At 34.5% G+C, this 20,631-nt stretch overlaps 1 protein-coding gene across 3 annotated transcripts in view; it reads left to right on the top strand.

The window, feature by feature from the left end:
* Positions 1 to 20,631, top strand: part of METTL25 (methyltransferase like 25) — a 63,298-nt gene that overhangs the window by 27,314 nt on the left and 15,353 nt on the right. For all 3 annotated transcript variants that reach the window (XM_019473566.1, XM_009284916.2, XM_009284917.2), the window contains 4 exons: positions 12,903 to 12,997; positions 15,518 to 15,547; positions 16,671 to 16,744; positions 19,225 to 19,318. In XM_019473566.1, coding sequence (XP_019329111.1) covers positions 12,903 to 12,997; positions 15,518 to 15,547; positions 16,671 to 16,744; positions 19,225 to 19,318 — 293 coding nt within the window. The remainder of the gene's footprint in view (positions 1 to 12,902; positions 12,998 to 15,517; positions 15,548 to 16,670; positions 16,745 to 19,224; positions 19,319 to 20,631) is intronic.

Genomic DNA, 20,631 nt, shown 5'->3' with positions numbered 1-20,631 from the left:
GCACTCTGGAAGAAGTCAGCAGACCTTTTCCAGAAGAGTAAGAGCCTTGGACTCTCAAGTTATGTAAATACAAACTTTGGCTACATTTGTTATGCTCTAACTTTTAAAAGCTAGTGAACATAAGGGAACCAAAAGGGATGCAAAGCGTGGTCAAAATTCACATACAGAATTTTGTCAGATTTGTGAAAACTGAAAAGGCCTTGAATGAGGTGGATTCAGCGGTCAAAAACTTCAAAACTGAATTTTCTAAAGGATTGCTTACACAAACATAATGGCTTCATATCACTCTGTTCCACTGAAGTACGGAAAGATTAGTCACTGTTTTAGAAGTATTAGAGTACAGATGATTTATGTGTTGCCTAGGTATATTTTCGAAGATATTCCACAGCCAATGTCTTAAAATAGCTATCACTGATACCATGGCAACACAGGAAAACACTTCCAAGCAAAAGATCAAAAAGCTTGATTTCCTTTCCAAGGCATCTTTAGATATTGCCGCACAGGGCACATTTCCATGAATTTGTGACATAGCTAACTAGTCACTAAAACCCAGATGTTTTCTATCAAAATTGATCCTGAAAAAAATATGAAAGTTGAAAAAATATTAACTAGGTAAGTTTTACAGACGTTAAATGACAGCATTACCTATTTAAGTTATTAAAGTATTTTTCATGAATAAATGTAGTAAAAATATATTAAAACCTGAAACTATCTTATGTTTATAATTTTGTGTGTGTACACAGTAAGATATTATAATTGAGAAAGCCAAGGTTTCTATAATGCATAGTAACTAAAGTATACCCTAGGTTTGGGTTTTGAAAATTATTTCGATGACAACTGATTCTACTTCCTGAAATGGAAGAACATTTTCCTTCGCCCCCAGCAAAATCCCGTTTAGTGATGGGATTTTTAGGAAAAATACAGACTCAAGGAACTGTGAAGTCTTTGACCAAGGAAGATTTAGTCTTTCCCATGAAGCAAAAAGGCAGTTTAAGCAGTTCCTCTCCTTTCTTTGGAATCCTAGAAGTAGCTTGAAGTACTACTATGTCATGGAAGATAGATGACATGAAAGACCTAAAACAGGTTGGGTTATTTGTGTTTCAGTACTGCCTTGATTGAGTTTGGCAGTGTGTATACAATGAGACAAAGTAGGCTGTGCGTGAAGGATTTTGATGAGGGTGATAAAGATTACTTTCCACTGAAAAATCTCAGGGGAAGGAAAAATGACATTTAATTCCATTTAATTACAATCTCAGAAGATGCTATCAAGAATTTTATATCATTGTTTGGAATTACTTACTCATCTTAAATAATCTTTACTCAATAATTACTGTGTCTTTGTCCTAGTACTGGAAAATGCATGCAAGATTTTGGTATCACTTTGTAATATGAATCCTCAAGGATTTCAGAATCACTAAAGATAAATAATTGTCCCTTGGTTATGATCCAAGCTTAACACTTTTGAATACAGATTTGTTGTAATTGCTTTAATATTAATGGAGTTTATTAAAAGAATGAAAAGGTTGAGTGACATAGTTTCCATGTTATTTTTATGATTGAAACACACTATGAAACAGATCTTCGATTAGTTTAAGTTGGCATAAATCCACTGAGGTAGTCCCAACTTTAAAATAAGCACCAAACTTCCATCATATTAATGATGTTATATTAGAAACATCTTTAGATGAGTTTTTCAAGATTCTTAAGTACTTGAAATAGCTGAGAATTTTGCAAACTTCTTTCTGTCTCCACTTCTACAGGTAATGAATATCTGTAGTTCTTTGCTTTGCTATCAAAGTACAATTTCATATGTTAATGAATTAGCTTGCTTTCACACTCTGTCTGCTACACTGGTAGACCTGAGAGTATAGTTCGAATGTCTACATTGCTTATATCACATTCTCAGGCCTTTTTTGACAGATGTGGCATCAGTATATGAAAGAAGACTAATTCATTTTTATATAAAATAATATTTTGATAACAAAATAGAATGAAGATACAAAATAAACATACAGCCTGGCTTCAGCCTCCATAAGAGAGACATGGAACTCATGCAATTTGTTAACATCAAAGATTCCTCTATTCCAGTATCTTGTCTTCCATAGAGGCCAATAGCAGGCACGTATAGAAGAGTATAAAATGATAGGGAGTGCATAGCAATGCTTCCTCCAAATACCCTCTCATGCTTCCAGCATGTTTTGGGTCATGAGCTTCTTGGAACAAAGTGATATATTTGCATTAAATAGCCCTTGATGGATTTTTATTCCTTGAATCCTTCAGATTACTTTTGAACATATGTAAACTTTTAGCACCTATAGCATGCTACAGTAAGAAATCAACTGCTTGTTGTACGAAGAAGCATTTCCTTTTAATTGTTTTAGGGCCGCTAACTGCATGTTTCTTTTTTATACCCCTTAAATTGGGTGTAAAAGCCAGTACACATCTGTCCCTATTTATTTTCTCCATCCCATTCATGATTTTACAGACTTTTCATTCCCCCATTATCTGTTTTACAGCTTTAATTTTTCGTATTACTTGCTCCTGTTATTAAAATGTTCCTTACTTGTGACAGTCCTGTTTCTCTTCTCTGCATCTTTTTGGGTGGTATTACTTGTTATCAGAGGTGAGAAAAACAAATCCAAACACAGTATTCAAGATTCAGGTGCAGCATGGATTTATGTAGTAGCATAATAATGTTTTCTGGTTTTTTTCCTTAATAATTCTTAATATTTTTTTTTCCTCTTCTTAGTACTGGGCTGGTCTTTTCATTGAACTGTCAGCTCTCAGTTCAAAGCCATTCATTGTATATTTAAAGTTAATATTTTTCCCAATTTGAATCACTTTCATCTACATTGAATTTTATATGCCATTTCATCTCTAATTTTTATTAGAAATGGCTCTGTTTTTTATTACGCTTAGGATCATCAGCAAACTTTGTCCTACTCTTCATTAACTTTTCCAGACCATTTATGAATTTGATCGACAACCTGTTCCAGCACAAGTCTCCTTAGGCCTCTGCTGGTGATCTCTGTCCTCTGTGAAAAATGATATTTTGTTCCCGTCTTTTGTTTCTGTCAATTACTTGCCCATAGGAATACTTTTTATCTTGTTCTGTGTTTTGATAGTTTCTCTAATGGTCTTGTTGAATGCCATTTGGAAATCCACTCTATCTTTCTTGTCTAAGTGTTACTTGAAGCCTTAAAAAAAAATTCCAATATGTTTGTGAGATATAACTTCCCTTTAAGAAAGTCACGTTGACTCTTCCCAATTATGTTATGTTTGCTCATATATCCAATGACTCTATTCTTTAAAATACTTTCTCTCCATATAAATGTAAGGCTTCCTGTTTGGAAGCTCCCTCAACCTTCCCTTGAGCTCTTCATAAGCATTAATATTGCATTACCTGCTTTTCAGCTCTCTAGAACCAAAGAGTTTTAATCAAGAAGTCGCTCACTGCAGTTTGGCAATTTCATCCTGGTTTTAGTTTTTGAATTAATGCCATATGGCCTTGGCAATTTTTTGATGTTTACAACTTCTGTTTTTCTATAACTTCTAGGGATCCTTCAATTTTAGATATTTCATCTGACGAGTTCCTTCTATGAAACAGGACTGTGGCTTAAGAACTGCATTTAGCTTTTCTGCCATGCTTTGTTTCCTTGAGCAATCCTTTATAGCTTTATCACAACGGTAGTCCTATAGCTACTATATAAGAAATTCTGTAGACACTCAGATATCCGCAAAAGGTTGAAGAGATTTGAGGTTAAAGTTAAAGAAAAACTGAGGTCTATACAAATTATTATCAAAAGAACATACAGAATTATTTTTTACTTTTATAGCCATTGAAAGAAAAATGTTTTGTTTGCCTGTGCCAGTTACACTACTGACGTAAGAAAGTTATCTGTTAATAACCTTTTTTCTTCTGTCACTGTGCAGAACACAGTTAAATAGCTTGTGCTCTCTCAAGGAGATTCAGAATAATACTCTTAACGATTTCATGCTCTGAAATGGAGTCAGAATATTTAGAACATAATAAAAATGACATAGCTGAAAAGAAAAAAAAACTTCACTTTTTTTTATAATGACTTTTATTGAGATCAAGTGCAAAAAGACTAATTATACTGAGAGCAGAAGAATTACTAAAGCTATAAATCCTTGGTAAGCAAGATTACTCTCCTATTTGGATGGTAGTATTTATAGCATTGTTGAGGCACAATGTCGCTGTATATTTTCTGCTGGTCTGAATGGGGTAATTTCTTCCCGGACTTCTGTAAGAATAGAGTCTGTGCATAGTGACAGCCTTTGTTTGTCAAGAGCAAAGAGCTTATGGTATGTGAACTAATGCCTGTTTCTCCAGCAGTCATTAAGGACTCTAACACAAATTCTCTGGAAACAAAATATCATGAAAATGATGAACTACACATGTTCAATATACCACTTATTTCAGTAACATCTGCAGGAATGTAATAATAGTCTTTTGAAAAAATAAAGTATCAAATAATTGTCTATTTACCTTTTTTGAAACAAAAAAATTGTTTCAACATAAAATCTCTTACATTGTGCATTTTATATCAAACTAGGCAAATAAACACATTGTCATACTTGACAAGGGAGAACAAATACAAAAAATCTTTCACACGGAAATAAGAAAAAGAGAAAGCTTTCTTTTGAAAGCAAAGGCCATTTTCAAATACAGAATTTCAGAAAACTTTTTCCCATCTTGAAATATAGTTTCTGCAAAGTCATTTAATATATCTTCCACAGTTTTAGTGACGATGATTGATTTTTATAAGTCTTAGCATATTGCCTTTTTACACATCTTTGTAGCATAATGTCAACATAAATGTGCAATTGTACATGTTCTAATCCTTCAGTCTACAGCATATAAGTAGGCTAAACAATTTGTAGTATTTGAATGACTTCAGCAGGGTTCCTTTTAAGCATAGTATTCTGCACTGAGTATTGCAATTTCAGGGCCTTGGTGAGAAGAATCTAATGTACAGTGTGACCTTTGAGTGTTAATTCCAACTTGGATATTACAGGGTTTGTCGTGCAGAAGACTTCTGATGTATTATTATAATGGTATATCCACTCCTACTGTTCTTACATAGGCATATCTCATGTTTGTTATGGAAGACCTATTTCCACTAAGATAAGACATAGATTTGCCAGCTAATGACAACTGGGATGAGGAGAATTAGAAGTAGGAGGTGTAAAATACGGTTCTGTTAATGTTACTGGTTACATTAAAAGATTCAATATGTAAAGATAGCTACGTATTGTGTCTATGCATATGTTATACCTCTTTCTCCTACTTTGCCAATGGGATTTGTCTGATTTAGGATATAAATTCTTTTACTTTTTTAAATTTGTGTCACGCCTTGCTAACTGAGTGCTGTGAGAGATGTCCGGTGGTATGAAAAGGCGGTAATTGGCTTCAGTGGGAGTTTTCTCTAAGTGAAAGAGGTAGACAAGTCTAGTGTGTAAAACAGCCTTTGCCAGTGTTGAAATTCATCTCCGTTTTGTCTGGAGTTTATTAAAAGCAACTGCAGAATATTCCATTGTCTAGTCTAAGAAAATAAATTTTTATACATAAGAAAATTGAGAAAAATATTTGATCACTGTATAAAGAGTTTATATAAAAATACTCTTCCTTTAGCTTATACATTTTTAGGGCAGTTTATGGATTTTGTATCCTATAATTCCATTTTATTTTTGCACTAAAGAGAGTTTATACATTTACCACGTTTACCAGTAAAGATGAGTTGGAGTTTCATGTTTCTGTTGTTGATTTTTAATATGACTAGTGCTAACTTCCTAGAATTAGGTAACAGGTCTAAAAAGCAATATTTTAATACAGTGTTAGCAAAGAATTTATTTTAATTTCCTGTCACAGCTACTAACCTCAATTTTTATGGCAGTCCCTGGGTTTGTTGGTAGTACTAGAATGAACTTTGTTTTCTCCTGGGAGACCAGGCTTCTTCTTCTACGAGCTACTTTTGAGCCTGAGCTTGTCATCTCCATCCTCACTCTGCTTCTCTGATTTGTCTAGATTGTAAGTCATTCAAGGCCTTCCAAGAGTCTAGAAGAATGGGGGTCCCTCCCCTACCGTACTGTGGCCCCTACTGAAATGCCAGTACTGACATAAAACTGTCAGTAACCATTTATTCATCTTTCACTTGGTGTTGCCCTTCTAGGATTCCTTTTAGTTTTCAGTGATAAGTTTCTATTATTCATCATGTGTTATCGTGTTCAGAGTAATAGATACAAAAATCCCTTTCTCTACAAAGAACATTTTAATAAGAATATTTTTAAAGAATCTGATTTTTAAAGAATCTTGACCATCAATATGTCAGGAACTACCCAAGCAAGGACATGATTCCTGTGGTTGTTACCTCTCAGGTGTTGCTCTTTGAATTAAATAGCTGAAGAGCAGATCTTAGTGCCAGCCTTGTGGATTCAGCCATGTACAGGTTTTAGGTGCCATTTCATGTTACCCTTATCTACTTGTCTTTGTCGAGAATCCCAAAGCATTGTTGGCCAACAAGTATATGATTAATACAGAGACTTTTCAATGTCCTTGGCAGTCCTTGTACGATTATCTCACACTGACAGCTGCATCTGATCTTCAGTCAGTTGTGCTTTTTCTGTACAGTTGGCACTCCTTTTATTTTTGCCTTGAGTATTCTCTAGCTGCCCAGGAGTGGTTCAGAATGGAGCCTTCATATAGTCTTGTATTTCTTTTATTTTCGTCTTTTTTTTTTTTCTTTCATGATCACAGAAAGAGATCATAGACATTCAAGTGCACTGGATGTGAAGTACAGAAATCCAACTGAAGTTAATTAATAAGTATCTGAACTCCAGGTTTCTCATGCCTTGAAATTGAGAAAATGAAAAAAAATTAATAAAACCTTTGAAAAACAGCTCCATGAATCAGTGGGAATTAAGCATCTTAAAAACCTAAATCATACACTGAAGTAGAGAGGCAAATTGGGGAATTATACTTCGTAACTGTAGTGGAATTTGGAAATTGGGGGTACAGTCTGTGAGGATGGACAAAGATGAGACACTAAGACATCAGGAAGGAAGCAGCTGAAATAGATGTTAATATCAAAATAATAGCAAATGAGTAGGAAATGTGACTGTTTCAATGTAATAAAAAAAGGTAAAATATAAAAAGGAAATTGAAGTTCTCTTAGGAGTACTTCTACATTAATGATTACATTGTTACGTGCAATATTTTACATGGGCTGATACTAATCACATTTCATAAATAAATGTAGATGTAGGTGTTTTTATCCAATGCAGTTTTTAAGTGGTAAGAGACAAAGATATATTTAAGCATTTAGAACTGACAAGATTATACTGCAGTGACAACTCACTGAATGATATTATTAGGAACTACTGATAGTACTTATACCATTTTGAAATACATTTAAAAATCATATTAACATTTTAATATTATCATTTCAAACCATTAATACATTTCTGTATTAAAATAAATGGCAAAAAATGATAGGTGAAGTTCAATACAGAAACTGATCTCAGACTTAATGGTAGTTTTTAAAGGAAGTTTAAAATATCTGTCACTAAAAACTACTGTGTGAGTGGTTTCATACGGCACTAGCTGTGGGCGTACAATCAGTGTAACTGTACTAAATTAGAGTAAGCTCTCTTTCTCTTGAAATTATGTTCTCATGCTGAAACACTTCAAGAGTCTGGTGTTTCACAACATTTCAATAATAAATTGCCTAAGTAGAGATAAAGTTTAGGAATGAAATAAGCGATGCTTGTTTTTCTAAGGAGAATATGATTTCTTAAACAAAATACAATGACTAGAGTGGGACCTTCAGCCTGTACACTAAAAGGATATTTCTGCCTTCTCTTTGCCATATACTATTTACAATCTGATGAACTTCATTACTAGAAAATAAATCTCTTCTGTTGTCTTTATGTATATACTAGAAAATCTTAAAATCTTAAAGATAGAATAAAAAGATAAAGTGCATTTCAAGAAAATCAGAATCCTCTATTTTATATAGTACTTTGCCATTTTTAATAACTTATTTGTGTTACTTTGTTTTTAAAGAGCAGATGAAGAATTTCAAAACAGACATTACAATCATCTATACTGTACCACAAAAGTGAAACAAAACCGTGATTTTTTTTTTTTTTTTTTAAATTATCCATTAACCATTGGGATAGGCATTGTTTCATGACAAAATTTGGATTGTTTCTGCCAGGATGAGTTTAACAAATAGTGTTCAATACATCATCTCAATAAAACTCTCTCTTCCAGAAGGTACAGCAGAAAACACAACAAATTAGTTGTTATATTGGGAACTGCAGTTCAGAACAGTTGGGAATTGCAAGAAAGTAAAAAGATGAGAAGCATAAATTCAAATATGTTTTCATGAAAAGTGAGCAAAGGAAGATAAACAAGAAACTGCAAGACCACATGGAACCCTAGTTAAGCTTATTTATCTAGCAACAATAAAACCTGTTGGTCCTGTTGTTTCATAGAAACTATATAGTGCCATAAAGCTGCACAAAGTAAATTTTAAATGTTAACACACTAGAAATTGTAGTGTCTTACTTAGAGTTGAAGAGCTATGGAAGGCCTAATATTAAAGATAGTGGAGAAGCTTGTCCCATTCTCTTGAACTTTCTCGGAAACCTCTGTGCACATACAGAAGGATTAGCCAGTAAAATCCTTTCAGCTTACTTCTACTGCCAGGTATTTTTTCTATAACTACCAGAAAAAGGAAGCATAAATAAAAAACATTCAGTGCTCTGTGTTTTGGAAATCCTGTTTCCTAGCTACACTTAATTGTTTTGTTGGTTAAACAACTCATTTAAAAAATTTCTTTGAAACACTGCTGAGCCAGTAAGAGTCTTAATGGATCTGTGAATAGGATGGTAACAACAATAAGGCTCGCCTGAAGCTTTTCTCTGTATCCAGACAGAATTAAATCATGATGAGGGAAGTTGTAGTTGATCTAATTATAAATATATATTTGTTGTGTTTTATACTTTTTTACTACTCAGTATAATATTTTCAGTGTACCAGACGTCCATACGTATTGCCATTTTTTTCATTTGGAAGTTCAATAGAAAGGGAGAAAATCCTTTAGAAAGTTCAAAATAGCACAGGTGCTCCAAATGGTATATGCCGCTACTATCGCAGTATTACAAAAATTACACAAAATGGAAATCCAACTCCTCTACAAAACTTAAGAACAATTTACTGAAGGTCTTACAAATAGGCTTAAAATATTAGAGGACAGGAAATAACATATGACTTCAAGGACTAAGTTAAGAAATAAGAACTTCATTCTGACAAAATATTCAAAAGCAGTAGTAGTATTGGGTTCCCAGAAGAAGTGGAAAGGTAATCTGACATACTTTATAGAATATTTAGTCTTGTTCGGTTGACGATGAAGTATGAGACTTTACATTTACTCAAATTTAAAACGTTTTACCAATATAGACCTGAGGCTTTCTATTCTCCTTTGCTAGACAGCGTTGAGTGAAAAATTCTATGAATATTTTTCAGTTGTGGCTGGCATCTGGATGTATTTGCACTTATTTCCCAAAGTGTTAATCTCCTCCACAGGATTTCAAGTGTATAATAAACGGAAGTCAAGACAGCTTCTCCATATAGCATTCCTGCCTGTTAGAGGAGTGAGAAATTAGCCGCTGAAGTTAGCCAAGTTAGTCATGAGGCATCCCTGTGGTCACAAGAAGAGTTAGTAAATCTATTGGGGGATTGCTTAAAGTATGCAAATATTTAAAAGGATTCTTCCACCTATGTTTTAAGATCCATAAAGTTCCTTTGTTTTTCAAAAGAGATTAAAAAAATTGTAATGGAAAAAAGTGGTGAAAATTTGGGAAGTTCCTATTAAAATCTTTTTCTAGGAGAGGAGATGTTATAGTTACCAGAAGAATGTTCTTTACTGTCAAAAAAGAGTGGTATGGACAGAATTAGTTTGTTTAAACATACAAATTTAAACAACTCTTCCATGAAACTATGAATGTCACTAAACTCAGTCAGAGGGAAATAATAGGAATTTGTTCTGTGGCTAATGGCTGGAATTGTTCTTTTCTGTTTTATTCAGCATTATATGTTTCTGTGTAATCTATGCTTTGTCTTACCCTGCTATGTGTAACTAACTGGGTGATTTTGATGAGTATGTTTCCTCACTTCAACCAGATGTATCCCATTTATGGGGACAGTGAAAAATAACAAGTATCTTCAAGCTACTTTAATCGGTATTTTATCTGCGTAGGTTTCCAGTGAACCATCCTGTTCCACAAAGCTGAACTAGGATACAACTTTTCATGTTGTTCGTGATGCTGTTTTAACTCTATTATGTTTCCTATGTTCTCTTCCTCTGTAAGTGATTCACATTAAAATTATAGTGTGGTTTATAGATTTTGTTCTAGAACATAATAGAATTGCTATTTTTTTGGCAATGATTTATTTTGGTGCAATATTTGCAGCAATTTGTTTTATTAACTGTGTGATCTAGTCTTTTTAAGAGGCTAGCTTAGAGGTAAAGTAATAGCTATTTAACTAATACGTTATAGGATTATACCCCAGCATAGCTTCAGTTCAGCTCATCAAATGATTACCTAGAATTCTCCATTTTGTTAACAGGCAATATTCTGGCTCCTCTATATTGAATTATAACTTGATTGCTTCATGCGCTGTTGACCTGTTTGCTGTGAAATCTTCCATAGAATACCCATACTTAAAATGTTTCTTGAATGTTTTTGGACATTTATACAGTTTAGAACAGCTGCTGTGTTGTCAGATAGAAGCACAGTATGGTAATTAGTGAGCTATATAATATTAAATATATCTGAAAATAGTTGCAGGCATTAACAGAATTTCCAGCATTTTAAAATGTAGCTGATAAATATGAAATTTTTATAGCAATAACTTTATAGCAATATATTTTTCCTACAAATTTATTGTTTTTTAGTCAGCAGTGTGCTTGAGAGTGGACTGGATATGGAAGAATAAATAGAACTCAAGGCAATATTGTAGATATGTGCTCAACTTTGGATATACACAAAAAATTCCAAGTTAGGGCATCAGTTTCCCTCTCTTTTTCTCCTACTTTATGGTTTCAATAATTTAAATGAAGATGGTGCTTTGCCTGATTATCTGTCTCAAATGTGTCATAAATTCTTCAGAATTATGCATGAGTACAGTGCACTAATATTGAGATTGTAGCTCAGCAGGTAGCAACTTTAACTTGCATGGATGATTAGTTTGCCTAGAGGACAGGGTGTAAATTAGAAGGGGTAACTTGAAAATATTGATGATTTCATCTTTCTAACTCAATTTGCAAATTTTTATTTTGAAATACTTTAACATATGTACTAGAAGGACTTTAAATTAGTGTGACTCGTACAATAGGAACCATGGCAGTCATTGTTTCCTTTGCTAAAAATATATTTAATAAGTTCTTACTACCATCCTTGTAGTAGAAATACTCAGTTTTATTCCATGTACTCAATAATTAGACTTGAAGTTAATTAATGTTCTATATCTTGTCATGAGGCACTTACAAATTCTTAGTACATTTTTAGTGCTGAAACCAGTTGCAACCTGCTTTGTCAAATTTCATCTGTATGTCTAAAGGAACTTTCTTTCTCCTTATGTTAATTACCCAGAACTAACCTCCCTTTCTTAAGTTGTGGTCCTCAAACCAGTAGTCATTCCCTAAAAGCCGCTGACATTTCTCAGGGCTAAAAGGAGGGCAAAGTGTGAGGTTGCCTGCAGAAGATTACCTGCTTGCTGCTACTCTCTAGAGATCAGCAAAGACTGGGGACTACTTCTAGAAAACCAAGGGCTTTTGCTGTGGGAAGGAGGGTCATATCCTTTATGGTTTCCTATTTCCCTTTTTTCTTTGGTTAACTTTCACAAAATGAATTCTACTTATGTGTTTGTATCCCAGACTTCTGGTAAATTTGAAGAGTCATATTTCTACTGTCCTTTTTTTAACCCTGTTATATTGATTTATCTTTAAATATGCCCGAGTCATCTTTCTATGCTAAAAGGCCAGGATCCTAGCCAATTTGTTTTGTTTTTTTTTTAAAGAAAGTAGTAATTCTTATTCAGCATTCTAAAATACCAGCTGACAAATGTGCTAATGAAAATTCAAAACATTGTAGGGTTCATCTACATTTAAAACTGGGTATTATGAACAGATATAAAGTAATCCCCGTACTTTAGTTTTCCCACATTTGCATGACTGTTAAACATGAAGAATTGTGTTGTTATTCAAAATATTGATGATACTGAAACAAACTGAGCACAGATTGGGATGCCAATGCTTCTCGATGTTACAAAGAAACAGCAAGAGCCTTTGCAGCTGCTCTTTTCTGGAAAACAAACATTCTGCCTTGCAGCAAAGCGCGGGCCTTCAGAACTGAAATAAACAAATACACATTGTTCTGTGTGATGTTTAAAAGATGTTTATGATAGAAGAAGAACCCAATGAGAAGTGATACTGAAGTCCAGCTACATTGAACGACTGCCCGGCTTACATCTTGTGACCCCTGGCATGGCATGGGGTTCCATCAGTATTTGCAAACTCTTCTCTTGTCCCTTGGAATGTTTTTTCAGTGGATATTCATAAAAGACCTTCAATTAAAATTGTTTTGGAAAATGTGAAATTATCAGAAATTCAGCATAAACCAAAAACATCTGTTATGGGGAAAATACTTTTTTTATAACACTTACCACGGTTTTTGATACTGGACTAGAACAGTTAAGCGTTTCTGCTACCATTAACTACTGATCAGCTTGCTCAATACATTGTGTATTCTGTAAATAAGAGAAAAATAGCCCATGAAAGCTGTGCCTATTTTTTTTTTTCTCCATTTTGCAGATTGTCCAGAGGAAGTGTGGGGATTTCCCATGTGTCAGTACTTGAAGGACAAGGGCTGGTGCTGTGGTCGCAATGCTAGAATGTCAGCATGCTTGGTATGATTCCCCTCTTTTCTTTTTCCTACTGAGAGCATTATCCAGATGTTATAGGATTCATTGTTTTTGGCTTCTAATCCTAGAGCCATGACTTTAATCCAAGACTCTACAGAATAACATCATTAATGTTGTAAGCATGATGAATTATATCTAAAAAAATAGTATTGACCTTCCAGCTTTATATATTTTATACTTGCTGAAGGCATGAAAAAATGAGTATTGACAGAAATTTATTTTAAGAGTGGACAGAAAGGCCAAACCTTTGTTGAAACCTAAACAAGGTAACCCCTCAGGGTAATACAGTTCCTGGCGAAGGACTTAGGGAGGAACAAGGTAATTGTAGAAGGATTGCAATCACTAACTCTCCCAATGCCTTCATGATTCATAATATTGAATGCTCTGACTGTTAAAACCTACACAAACCTGCCTATTCCAAAAACTAGACGAGCTCTAAAATCCGTGTGGCTTAAGAGACTGGAAACATCCTTTTAACATTGCACCAAGAGATGAAGTGCTTTTAAAGACCTAGCATCATCAAGACAGGATGATGAACTGTTGTCTAATTTGAAAAAACAGATATGTGCTGAAAATTTCAACCACTGTTTCAGTTAGAAGACCACTATTCCTTTCCTCTATTAATTTTTAATTTCTGGTATCAAGATGAATCACATCAGGTTATGGCTAGCCTCTGCTGATAGCTCTGTACCTCCGTTACGGAGAACAGTGTGGACTAAAGACTCGGTATAGGCTAGCGTATCAAGGTTATGTAAACCTGAACTAACAGGGTAATTAAATGCTATCAGGAGAAGGTATAGCAGGACGGTTGTTTAGTATTCATAAGGTTTAAATGTGTTACCCTTAGCAAGGTACAAGAAAAAAACTGTTCCTTTTAGAGATGTTGTAAAACTTAACACAAAAAGTGCGTTCTAAACGGGATTTGCCTTTTCTCTTTTTGTTGTCGATGTCATACAATAGCAATTCTTCCTCATCTGACACATAAGCTATTTCCTTTCCCATTCCATTTCTTTTGGAAAGGAAAAGTTTGGGCTGTTTTTCAGCAATGGTAGGAGGATAAATTTTGTAAGCAAATGACCCTCAAGAGACAGTACTGAATGTGCCATATATATCTATTTTAGATTTCACAGAAATCACAGAAGTTTGGCAGTTAAAAACTTTTTTTGTTTAAACATTCACGAAAGGCAAAGAGTTCTCCTGTGTCACCAGATACTTCTACTGTTATTATGTTTGTAATTCTCTCTATGCATTTTTCATGACTAGGATTTTCCTTGCCTTCTAGGAGGTACAAGGGAGACAGCGCAGTGCAGCTAGGCACCCATCTTCCTAGGGGTGATGGCTGGCTAGGAGAAACTGAGTCTGCTGAGCAATGACACTCAGCATTATTGCTGATGTTCATTATTACATGTCATTGAAATTGGTTAAAGTGCCAAGGGCCAAAGGTTCTGGACGAGAGTTTCAGTTTCAGACCCTTACAATACATGTTAGAACCCACATCCATCTTCAAAGAAGCAGCAGATATATGCTGGTATGAGAGCTATACTTTATACAGCAGAAGTCAAACCTGATAGTCGGCCAAAGCCATGAACGGAGGAACTGCAACTACTTGGACCGTGTTTGAAGAACAGTCTGAAAGACAAGATCAGTTCTAAAACTAGGAGGAGGAGAAGTGGGTGATTCAGAGACAAGCAGTCTTATTTACTGTAGTGGAGTTTGGGGACTAAAGGTGACGATGACCCATAAGTGGTGAGGCATTTTTGGTTTGCTATCTAATTTATTGTAGTGTCAGATAATTTACTGAATTTTTGTCTTCATTTCTACTATGATCTTTAATACTCAGTTGAAATTTTTATAGGCACAGTATCTTTTCAACTGTGGAAAAATATTCCACGCTTCTAATTATTTGTTATTCTTTGTCACTATGGATCATAAAAATCAAGTGCTCTCACACCTGCATCAGGATTTATGGTATGAAAAATCTAGTGAAAGATAACCCACAGCATTTTAAACTGCAGTCCCTCTGAAGTTTTTATTTTATTTGACTTTACGTACGAAAGTTCAATTTTTCTGAATACTAGGGACTAAAAGTATTTAAAGACATTGTACATTGAACTAATATTTATTTTAAAATAGTTGAATATGTAAAGTGAATTATTTGTATTTTGGTAGGATCAGACTCAAGTAACATGCATTTCTTTTTAGCACTTTCACAGAAAGTAATCCTCTGAAATTCTTTTACAATACTAAGAAAAACAAACAAATTTTGCATGCATCTATTTCCATACAGTTTGTTGTCACTGCTTCTCCTATAAATAAACCAAAATAACAGGAGTGAGCTGATTATGAGTCCCTGAAGGTATTAACACTTTAAAGTGTGCAAGCTCATGTTATGTCACACCATTAATCTTTTAAAATGTCATCTCCTCTGACTTTTATACAATGTGTTTATAAAATGTACTGATAAAGAATAAACATACCAGCAATTTAATTCCTTCACTCTTAAAGGCTTTGGAGCGAGTTGCAGTTGGCCAAATGGTAAGTAATATTGTTTATTTTAGCCATTCTAAGATAAAATGTGTTTTTCCCCCTTGAATGCTCTTAATCCATGAACTTTTATTGACCTTCTGCATTTCTGGAATCTAAAATACCAGCGTACACTATATCAAATCCTGATAGATAGCATGTGTCATCATGAAATCACATTTTTATTGCTGTGATTGTACTTAGTGAATCTGTTTTCTTTTGACAATTAAGAGTCTGGAAAAAAAGCACAGCTTAAAATTTAAGACATAAAACTACCCATCTTAACTTCTTTCTCTATCTTTCAGCTAATACATAAATTCAGTACAAATGTCCTTCTGATATCCCTGGTTTGGATCACTCTATCCCAGTGTTTTATCAACTAATATAAAAATAGAAATTGTTATGACAAAAGCTTGAACCTGTTAGAAACATCATCATTCTCATTTTTAATCCCTGTATATTTTTTTCCCTGTGAATACTTTGAATTATTGTTGTGCAAGTTATCCTTTCAGGGATGGTGGACACCAACTGTGCAAATATTTAAAAGGCAAGGCTGAGAGACCTATTCTTTCCATATGTAAGCCCACTGACCCCAGTAGTCTTTTACTGTAAATGCATTTTGCCATGAATTTTTAATTGGCAAGCATTAACTATTTTTATGCAAACAGATCTTTCATACACAAAGGTCTGAAGTTTTCAGTGTATTCTGTTTTTATAAGCCTAGTACTTTCTGCATGGTTCAGACTACAGTGTATGATGATTCAGCTAGGGAATTACTCCTTTTGTCTTTAAAACAGTTTAGGTAAATTGTTATATTTATTTTGTATAGTAGAATTTGGATCATGATCAGTACATTTTTCCTCTGTTCTTTTTCCCTCTGCCAACCTTTGAACTTTTACTTCAGAGTTTGGGTTTCTTTTTTTTTCTTGCATTCATGGTTATGTTAGAATCTGACCCAAAAACGTAATTTTAACTGGATGCAAGAACATTAGTGAATTGTCCTCTTAAACCTGTTATGACTGATTGTAAAGAATACAAGCCAATAAGTAGTTAAGGAAGCTAATACTGGTTTTGTTACTCTGACCTTAATTTCAATGCCAATTTTAAATCCTTGCTGTTGTAAAATTTTTTGCAGCTGCCTACAGAATCATTGTTTTATCGAGCTGTTCTTCAGGTTATTATAGAAGAAATTTATGGTGTCACCAAAAGGTAGGAAGCTCTGAATTCACAGAACACAAACCAAAGATCTGATTCTTTTCCACCTCTATTCTGTAGAGAAAGTATTTCTTAGAAAGAAGAAGGGTGTAAGAATCAGTCTTATCAGACTGTATATACGTATTGGTATTAAAATGCAGGATACGTTTCTTCATCCTAAATCCACATCACAAATGTATTGCCCTTCTTGACCCATGGCTGAAACAGGTCCTCTTTGGTACTGGATGCATGGGTAAAATATTTTCGCCAGAGAACCGACAGCAAATTCACTAAAAAGTCAACCCAGTCCTGGGCTAGCCTGTTATGCAGAGGTCCTGACAGATTTAATACTGCAGAAGACAAAAAGACATTTCCATTTGTCCTGAGGAAAACCTGCTGAAAGCCCAATGGCCAGCATGGCTGTGAAGAGCTACTTACTGCCTACGCCTACATTAGCAAGTACTGCGCCCTTGCAGGATGGGATTTGGAGAGCTGGTGCTGCGGACCCGACATCTGCACTATACTCTCTTCTGGAGTTGTAGTTGGGTTAGATTTTAGCTAATTCTGTGGGATGTATGTGTGTGAGCACTTGGAGCGCATCCAGAAGCACACCTTCCAGTTTAATTTAATTTGAAAGTAACCCATTTTTTGAGCTCTGATCCTCTTCCATAGTGTGAACCAAGGCATGAGAGGTGGGCAAAACCAGAAAATTCACTTCAGAAGCATACTCCTGATCTAAAATAAGTGCTAATGCAGATACCCCCAAATCCTTTGCTAAATGTAGAGCCAGACAGCTTTCCCTTCAGAAGATCAAACTTCTGAAAGAAGAAATGCTTTATTTATTTTAAAATTACATAAAATATAGCGCATAAAACCATGGCTACTAAATTGTAAAAAAAAGAAAAACTGTGAAGTAGATGATAGTATGTTTCATTTGTTAAAGGAAGCATAATCTGGAGGAAGTAATTAAAGTCATACTTTTGAAATAAAAGCAATGGCTACCTTGGAAAGACTCCCTCCCCTCCTCACCCCCCCGTTTCATTTCTGAGCACAATGTTACATGGTGTGGAATATCCCTACGGTCCATTTGGGTCAGCTGTCCCGACCATGTCCCCCCACAGTTCTTGTGCACCCCCAGCCTGCTCCCTGGGGGGCAGAGAGAGAAACAGAGAAGGCCTTGACGCTGTGCAATCACTGTTCGGCGGTAGCTGAAACTTTGGTTTGTTACCAGCACTGTTTTAGTCACAAATCCAAAGCACAGCACTACCAGGGCTGCTGAGACGTTAGCTCCATCCCAGCCAGACCCAGACAATATCTTTCCTCCTGTAGCTTGTGCTTAGGAGGGCAGACGCCCGTCTTGCAAAGAATGACATAACAGCAGCATCATTAACTGATTTTCAGGCTGCATCAGCCCAAATGTTTAAGTGCTTCTAAATTTTATATATGACTGCAGAAATTCATTCTTTCTTTAAAAATAAATGTGAGCGTTGATTCTCAGTGAGTGGGGATCCCTGCCAGCTGAGCAGCACTACAACTGCCACCGAGTAAAGTCTTTCTGTTGACCTCAGTAGATGTTAATCCTGATCCTTAAATAAGGAGAAAGGTGTTTTACTGAGAGTAAAGAGGGGGAAAAGTTTTAAACAAAGATATTTCCATTTAGTATTGCACGGGGGGGAAAGTATATTTCCTCTTAAGTAATTGAATACTCACAAACAGCTACTGTAGCTGAAAACGTAACTCCTACACTGCACAGCTGGAAGAGGAATTACATTAAGACAGTCAAGAAAGTGAATTCAGACTAACAAAAACTTTGCGTGTTGTTTCTCCAAGGTATTTTAAACACAGAGAACAAATTTAAGTGGCCTGTTAGGATTCAGTCTTCCTATATGTTTTTTAAGTTTTCGTGCATTATTTTAACATGTTTTTTGAAACAACACACATTTTTGGCTGGCTTCAGAAGTAGGCCATTGAGTTGTAAATAGGAGAAAATTCTGGCATCACTTAGTGAAATAAAAATTGCAACGATAAGAACACAAGGTAACAAGCGAAAGTGAAATTTTACTCCAACTTGGCATTTGCTCAGTCCAGTGGTTGATGGTAAATAAATTACAGCAGCATTATAGTAAATTATAGCAGTATTGTAGAAGTATAGAAGGAGATATCTGTCAGCGGAAATAAGAATTTTGTCATTCGTATAGGGAAATAAAAATATTAGGGAGAAATTAAAAAGAAACCTTCAACTCTCCAATTTTTAGGTAAAATAATAACTGTACTATAACCATAGTACAATTGTACAGTTGCTGTATCTAGAAATTTCTTCAAGTATTAGCTAGCTTGTTTTAAGTAAAAGGAGGACCAGGGAAAATTGTCACTAACTTGGCAGTAGTAGCTGATGTCTTTCTCCTGAATTAAAAATTTAATTAAAATTAATTAAAAATTTGTAAATTTCTCTTGTTGGATGTATAAAAGCCTGCATCTCAATGCTGTATTTGCAGTGATCGACATGTTGGAAAAACTTTCTCCAAATCATCCTCCTTCATAGATTATGTCAGAAAGTCTCTGAAAAAGCTGGAACTGGATGATTCAAAGGTGAGTCACTAAATAGAGACTGCATGAAATCCTTATATCCATGTAAGTTCTTGAAGTCAGCACCATAATGCAATGATTGAGCCATTGAGTTGATTTAGTTTGTTTATTGCTGTATAAATAGGAAGTATTCTCATTTTTATTAATATTAATAGAGCCAATCCATGCTTATTTTTATGCATTAAAAAAAACATATCAAAGTTGGGGTTTTTCTTGTTTTTTGGACATAGACTTCCATGTATAAATTCTTGAAAAGATTTTGTTTTAAAATTACTTTATTCTAATGACTTTATATAAAACGAATCCTTTTTTTATACATGGTGCTTATGATCACAATTTTATAAAGCCTTTCCGGTATTTATGAAGTTAATCCTACAAATCTCCTTTGAGGCGAAAAAATGTAATACATACTCTGTTTTATACATGCTGTCATTTAGAGTTAAATATACTTTTCAGATGCCGAGTGAAGCAGGCATGAAGAACTTCTTGCCTGTGCTGATACTATACATCCTGATAAAAGTAACTCCTGCACCCTTTTAAACCCAGCTGAAATACTATCCTATGCGAACTTGTTGCTTTTTTGTCTGTACTTAAGTTTAAACTGAACGTGATCCAAAAAACCATGAATAATGAATCACATAGTAAATGCTTTGACCCCTTTTTATTTTCATTTTTTCTGCAGCAATATTATCTTGATCCCTTTGGACACCTTTTGAAACTGAAAAAAGTAACATTATAGCAAGATAGGCAATTCCATTCATGCACTATGTTTCTCTTACAATTTACTTCCCAAAGTATTTCCAATTTATTTTAGCCTTTAGACAGTCTCCTTAAGCAGCCTTTGAAGATCTTTCTGCTGCAGCTTCTGTGTATGGAAAGGCCTAATACTTTTTTTTCTTTAAATTAATAAATGTTAAGGATAAATACTAAGATTTTTAAATAACTTTCCTAGACAGAGAAAAAGAAGTAAATACAAAATTGAGATTTAAACTTAGAAAATATTTTGGAGATTTTTTTTATGTTCCTGAGTGTCTTGTCTTAGTACTACAACTGCTAAATTGGTCAACAGATGGCAACATAGCATTAGGCATGGAATATGACTGTGTGAAGATCACAACCACTCTGTGAGAACAGGTTGTGCGATGGAGACACTAGAGAGTATTAGACTGATTATTAAAAAAATTAGTACAAATCAAAGAAAAAAAGTAGGAGTGGCAAGTGTGTAAAATATTTAAGGTAAATGTTGTTGCAGTCTTTGGAAAAGCAATGCTTAAAATCTGTAGTCAAAATGTCAAATCACTTAAAATTTGCCAGGC

Source organism: Aptenodytes forsteri, unplaced genomic scaffold (genome assembly GCF_000699145.1).
Source record: "Aptenodytes forsteri isolate BGI_AS27 unplaced genomic scaffold, ASM69914v1 Scaffold71, whole genome shotgun sequence".
Classification (NCBI taxonomy): domain Eukaryota; kingdom Metazoa; phylum Chordata; class Aves; order Sphenisciformes; family Spheniscidae; genus Aptenodytes; species Aptenodytes forsteri.
This window is presented reverse-complemented; position numbering and strand designations above follow the sequence as displayed.